Here is a 7,500-nt window from a genome sequence, read left to right on the forward strand (position 1 = left end):
TAAAGGGGTCCTGTTGTGCTCCTTTTTACAAGGTGTAAAATAAGTCTCTGATGTCACTAGTGTGTGTGTGTGTGTGTGTGTGTGTGTGTGTGTGTGTGTGTGTGTGTGTGTGTGTGTTTCAGCTCAAGTTTCAGCTTAAAATACCACAAAAATAGTGTTTTCTAACTCTCTGAAACTGCCTCTTTCAGGCATTGATCGAAATCCTGCCGTTTTGGTGACTGTCACTTTAAATTCAAATGAGACTGTGCTCTTTTCAAAAGAGGGCGGAGTTACAAATGTCTATGTGTCAGCATAGTGGCAGATTCAAAAACAAGACTAATGTTACCTTCGTGAAAATGTGAAAAGAATTGTGGCAAAATGCGTCAGTCTATAGAGACTGCAGTGTTCATTTGAGCTTCATCTATAACTCCACATTTATAGTCCTCTTAGTCGCTGACATTATTTTTAGCAGGTCAAAACTCTAATGGCGGATGGCTGCTTCTCACTCAGGGCTGTCTATGCTGGGATCTACACTGTTGGACTTTTCTGCAATTTTACAATTATTTACTGCAAAAACTCCTAGTAAAATACCACATTAATTCTTTACAGTTAACTACTATAATATGCACTGGATTGTGGGTCATTTTACAATTTTTACAGTAACTTGCTGCATGTTTTGAATTTGCGGTATTTCTACTGTAATTAAAGTAATCAAGTCCTGCAACTGTAGTTAAAGATAAAAATGAAACAGTTAAAGAAAAAAGGCATCACTGTTGTATTACAAAATGTATTTAAAATAGATTGATAAAGGAAAATTAGTTCTGTGAACCGTTTAAACGGATATAATAACAGTGAATAATGAAAAATACATGATCTCATCACTTTTTGAAATTCCTTAAAACAATAGTAAATACTAAAAATAAATGTAAATGAATTACAGTAAAAGTACTGTAAAAATTGTCATAGTATCAAGTTAAAACATGGTAAAGGGAATTTTACCATTAAAAGAAGTTTGCGGTAAAGGTATTTTACTGTAAAATTAAATTACCACAAGAAATACAAGGCTATTTACTGTAAAATCAAATTGCAGTTGGGCACTGCTACTGTAAAACATATTTGTGGTAAATAATTAATACAATAGTAAATACTGAAAATAAAGGTTTTGTACTGCTAGTGTAAAATGTAAATGAATTACAGTAAAAGTACTGTACAATGGTCATACTGTCAAATTAAAATGTAGTGAAGGGCATTTTACCGTAAAAAGAAATTGCGTTAAGGCTATTTTACTGTAAAATGAAATTGCGCTAAAGCCCTGCTACTATAAAACACATTTACAGGTATGTTATGGTAAAGGAGCAGATGCAGTAAATCCTAAATACAATAGTAAATAAAATAAAGGTTTTTGTACTGCTAGAGTAAAATGTAAATAAATTACAGTAAAAGCATTGTAAAGTTGTCATACTGTTAAATTAAAATGTGGTAAAGGGCATTTTACCATTAAAAGAAGTTTGCGGAAAGGGTATTTTACTGTAAAATTAAATTACCACAAAAAATACAAGGCTAATTACTGTAAAATCAAATTGCAGTTGGGCACTGCTACTGTAAAACACATTTGTGGTAAATAATTAATACAATAGTAAATACTAAAAATAATGGTTTTGTTCTGCTAGTGTAAAATCGAAATGAATTACAGTAAAAGTACTGTAAAAATTGTCATAGTATCAAGTTAAAATGTAGTGAATGGCATTTTACCGTAAAAAGAAGTTGCGGTAAGGATATTTTACTGTAAAATGAAATTGCGCTAGGGCCCTGCTACTGTAGACACATTTACAGGTATGTTATGGTAAAGGAGCAGATGTAGAAAATCCTAAATACAATAGTAAATAAAATAAAGGTTTTTGTACTGCTAGAGTAAAATGTAAATAAATTACAGTAAAAGTATTGTAAAGTTGTCATACTGTCAAAAACATACTTATGTGTTGCTCAGGTGGAGCAGTGCTTCATGGCCAGCGCTGCTTACGGACAGATGGAGTCTCAAGCGGTGGAGGCTCTGGATCTTCCCACTCCCACCTGCTTCCGCTCCCGGAGCCACAGTTACCTGAGGGCCATCCAGGCCGGATGCTCGCAGGACGAGGACACTGGGTCTGTGGATTCAGACGAGACGCCGCCCATCACCTCCTCCATCAGCAGCTGCAACAGCGTCACCGGTGAGTGCTGAACACACTCTCACACTGTCCACATGAACAGAGGGGCTTTCAAAACTGCACAGGAAAATGTATGGAGCTTGAAATGTGCCCAAACAGTCTGTGTTATTTTGAATTTATTAGTTCAATATTATATCCCATTATAAATAGTTTAATTTCTTAATTTGAATTTCTTAAATTAAATATCTGAAATTTAAGACTACTGAATTTTTTAAGCAGATTCATAGACTGCCAGATATCCAGTTTGAAAAAATACATTGATTTATTAATTTACCTTCGGCTTAGTCCCTTGTTTATCAGAGGTCACCACAGCAGAATGAACCACCAACTATTCCAGCATATGTTTTACAAAGAGGATGTCAATTCACCGCAACCCAGTACTGGGAAACACCCATACACACTCATACAATATGGGAAGTTTAGTTCATTCAATTGCCCTATAGCACATGTGTTTGGACCGTGAGGGTAACGGGAGCACCCGGAGGAAACCCACACCAACACGAGGAGAACATGCAAACTCCACACTGAAACGCCTACTGGCTCAGCCGGGACTCAATCCAGCAACCTTCTTGCTGTGAGGTTAACTGTAACGTAAAGTGAACGCTGACAACAGGGAGTGTGAATTCAAGCGCAGGGTTTATTAAATGGAATGGTCAGGCAAGCAACAGTAAACACAGGAGCAAACAGATGTATGTGGCCAATCCAGAGTCGTGGTCGATAAACAGGCAGATGGTCAGTAGAGGCAAGCAACGTAAACTAACAAAACAAAGCAAGGTTCAAAAACACGGATGGCAAGGAAAACGCGTTGTAATGTTCACTATACAGTTTATCAGACTCAGCAATGAAGTGTGTGTGTGCGGCCTGTTTTCAAAGTCCATGTAATCAGTTCGTAATGATCCTCTGGCTGTGACAGTGTAATCAGTCTGGATTAGGAACCGGTTGTGTGTGTGTGTGTGGTGCATGACTGGATATTGTAGTCCTAAAATGGCAGATTTGTAGTCCTTTAGCGATCTGCAGGTGATCATAACACTAACAACTACTGAGCCACCGTGTCACCCAGCTTCAATTAATTAATTTAATTGTTTACCTAAAGAATAACAATATGCACAAATAAATGATCATTGTAAATTTTCATTTAATACGGACCTTGCAGTAATTGCAGTAATATTTCACAATATTTCTGTTCTTGCTGCATTTTTTTTGGGGAAAAAAAGGATTTGGAGATCAAAAGTGTCTTTCAAAAATCATTAAAAAAACAAAACACATGGCTGTATTGTAATTTATAACTGTGGATCTGATTGATCTGCTTATGTTTAGTGTATCTAAAACGTGCATTTAATAATATCATGACTGAATAGACCCCAAAAATGATGTCAACCTTTGCAAAACAAAAATAAACAATTAAATAAATAAATAAATGAATGAATAACAAACAACAACAAATAAATAAATAAAAACAAACAAAAAAACAATTAATTAAATAAATAAATAATAAAAACAATGAATAAATAAAAATAAAAAACTAACAATTAAATAAATAAATAATTTAATAAATAACAAACAATAAATAAATAAATATAAAAATAAATAAATAAAAACAAAAAACAATCAATTCAATAAATGAATAAATAACAAACTAAATATAATCAAACAACAATAAATAAACAATAAAATGAAATCACAAAAACAATTAATTAAATAATTACTTGAATAAATGACAAACAATAAATAAATATAAACAAACGACAGCAAATAAATAAAAAGAAAAAAGAAACATTTAATTAAATAAATAAATAAATATATAAATAACAATGAATAAATAAAAACAAACAATAGCAAATAAAAATGAAAAAGAAACAATTAAATAAATAAATAAATAAATAAATAAATAAATAAACAATAAATAAATAAAAACAAAACAAAATAAAAAACAAACAATTAATTAAATAAACAATTGAATAAATAAACAATAAATAAATAAACAAGCAATAATAAATACAGGAATACATAAAAACAATTAATTAAATAAATGAATAAAGAAATAATAAATAAATAAATGATCAAATAAAAGCACAAAAAATTATTCAATAAATAATTAATTGAACAAAATAACAAACAATAAATAAATATGACAATAAATAAATAAATAAAAATAAAAAGCAAATAAATAAATAAATAAATAAAAGTTGGATAGTTTTCCTGACTTCTTTGAATTTGTATGTGTACCCAGATAACAAAAGCACTGATAACAGACACAAAGTCCACAACACGCTGCTATAAACCCTTCATGATAAGCTCAGCTCTCATGGACTTTTCATGTCATTTTATTGCCTCAAAGGTGATGTCAGTGCAACCAAATGCCTGTTTTTGTGGTTGTCATAAAGATGCTAAAGGTGTGAAGTCGGATCTCTTTTCCTTTGAGAGCTCGGCATATGAGCAAGTCTAGACAGGTGTCAGGTCCTTAAAGGGGGAGATTAAATAGAAAAATAAAATCCTGTCATCATTTACTGACCCTTCAAATCTCTGAAGGATTGTATGTAAACAGATACAGCTGTGGTCAATCTGGAGATAAATATAATCGTGATCAATTCATGTGGTCAATATTATGAAAGCTTATTATTATTATTATTATTATTATTATTATTATTATTATATATTCATTCATTCATTTTCCTTCGGCTTAGTCCTTTATTCATCAGGGGTTGCCACAGCGGAATAAACCAACTATTCCAGCATATGTTTTATACCGCGGATGCCCTTCCAGCCGCAACCCAGTACTGGGAAACACCCATACACTCATTCACACACATACACTACGGCCTATATACGGGCCTAGTATACAATTCCCCTATAGCACATGTGCTTAGACTGTGGGGGAAACCGCAGCACCCGGAGGAAACCCACGCCAATATGGGGAGAACATGCAAACTCGACACAAAAATGCCAACTGGTGCAGCTGGGACTCGAACCAGCGACCTTCTTGTTATGAGGTGACAGTGATAACCACTGAGCCGCTGTGTCACTATATATATATATATCCTTTTTTTTTTTTATTTTTTTTTTTTACTTTTTTTATTATTTTTTAAATAAACACTGACCTACCTATTTTGGTCCAACAAATATTTGCACAACAATTCACAGTACAAAATACAATAAACAAACAATACATAAGAAAGTTAAGTAATAATAAATACAAATAATAATAAATATTAATAATAAAATGTTTTAAAATAAAAACAAAAACACTCAAATAAAAAATAAACAATTAATAAATTAATAAAAAAAATTATAATAAAAAAATAACAGATAAAAACCATAAAAATATAAAAAATACAATATACAAACAATACATAAGACAGTGAACTAATAATAAATAAAATAAAAATTATAATAATAAATATAATAATAAAATTTATAAAAATAAAAACTAAAAAACACTTAATTAAATAAATAAACAAATAATAAATTAATAAAAATAAATAAATAAAAATGATAATAAATACCATAAAAAATATATAAAATACAATATATAAACAAGACATAAGAAATAGAAATAATCTAAATATAATAAAAATAGCAATAACTAATAATAGAAATAAAAATAAAAACAAAAAAACTTTAAAAAAATGAATAAATAAACAATAAATTATTTAAAATAAATAAATAAAAGATTATAGTTAATTAAAAGTAAAATAATAATAGATAAATACAATAAAACATATAATATACAAACAATACATAGGAAAGTGAAATAATAATAGATACAATAAAAAATAACATTAATAAATAATAATAATAAAATAAATAAAAATAAAAACAAAAACACTTAATTAAATAAATAAATAAAAAATGAATTAATAATAATAAATAAGAAATAATAATAGATAAATATCATAAAAGTTATAAATAAATACAATATACAAACAATACATAAGAAAGCGAATGAAAAATAATTAATAAAAATTATAAAAAATAATTAATTAAATAAATAACAATTAATTAAATAAATAAATATATAAATAAACAATGAATAAATTATTAAAAATAAGTAAATAAATAAAAAATAATAATAGATAAAAAGTAAATAAATAGATAATAATAGATAAATACAATAAAAATAATAAAAAATATTATGAAACTGCAATAATATATAAAATAATGTAATAACAAATGTCTTGTAGAATTGATGTCTTTAAAATAATCTATGAAAGGTTGCCAGATTTCACATTCAGATGTCGTCTTTCTTTTATTAGGGACAATCTGATTTTCTCTGTGAAAATCTGTGAATATTTATATATACATTTTTAAATATATATGTATATATATATATAAAATCTAAATTCTGAGAAAATTATTCATAAATTGTAAGACGCAAACCCTAGGTTTCTGGAAAATCCCCCCAGTTAAGACTCATGATCTAACATGAGAATAGTACAAAAAAAACCTTGTGAATTGTGAGAAATAAACGTAGACTTCTCAAAAGAACGAACCGTGAGACATAAACTCGTGTTAACCTTTTAATATTTCATTCTGTGACGCAAACAGCTTCACACAAGATTTCAAATGTCCACTGCCAAGTGTGTTTTTTTATCACTGAACTGTTTCTCCTGACCTACATTTTTGTACAGTCGGTGTCCTGCAGAGACGAATCCTTCAGCTTAACATCCCATCATGAGCAAAACTTCCAGCCCAAATTAAAGCTCATCTTAACCGATTTGCAGAGGAATTAACAGACATCAAGCAGATTAGTTTGATAAACCAATGGCCAGGGTGGTCCATCTGCTTTTCACCTTATATTGGAGGGTTTTGATATTATTTATCATTTAAAGTGACAGAATTAAAAGGGATAGTTCATGCCTTTAAAAATAAAGGTTTACTGACATACATATTTACCCTCAATTGGTTATGGACCTTTATGTGTACCGTTTATTCTGTTAAACACAAAAGAAGATGTTTTGAAGAATGTTGGAAACCTGTAACCACTGACCTCCATTGTAGAAAAACAAATACTATGGAAGTCAATGGTTACATGTTTTCAAGATTCTTCAAAATACACAAAAGAAGATATTTTGAAGAATGCTGGAAACAGTTACCAATAACTTCCATAGTAGAAAAACAAAAACAATGGCAGTCAATGGTTACAGGTTTCCAGCACTCTTTAAAATACACAAAGGGGATATTTTAAAGAATGCAGGAAACCTGTAACCATTGACTTCTATAGTAGGACAAACAACTATATGGAAGTGAATAGTTACAGGTTTCCAGCATTATACAAAATACACAAAAGAAGATATTTGAAGAATGCTGGAAACCTGTA

The 7,500-nt window shown here is 29.7% G+C and overlaps 1 protein-coding gene across 1 annotated transcript in view; it reads left to right on the forward strand.

Moving 5' to 3' along the window:
- dlgap4a (discs, large (Drosophila) homolog-associated protein 4a) overlaps nt 1-7,500 on the forward strand; it is an 80,555-nt gene that overhangs the window by 28,482 nt on the left and 44,573 nt on the right. Inside the window, exon 5 of the mRNA XM_056448746.1 lies at nt 1,967-2,186. Coding sequence (XP_056304721.1) covers nt 1,967-2,186 — 220 coding nt within the window. The remainder of the gene's footprint in view (nt 1-1,966; nt 2,187-7,500) is intronic.

The sequence above is a fragment of the Danio aesculapii genome, chromosome 23 (genome assembly GCF_903798145.1).
Source record: "Danio aesculapii chromosome 23, fDanAes4.1, whole genome shotgun sequence".
In the NCBI taxonomy this organism is placed as follows: Eukaryota; Metazoa; Chordata; class Actinopteri; order Cypriniformes; family Danionidae; genus Danio; species Danio aesculapii.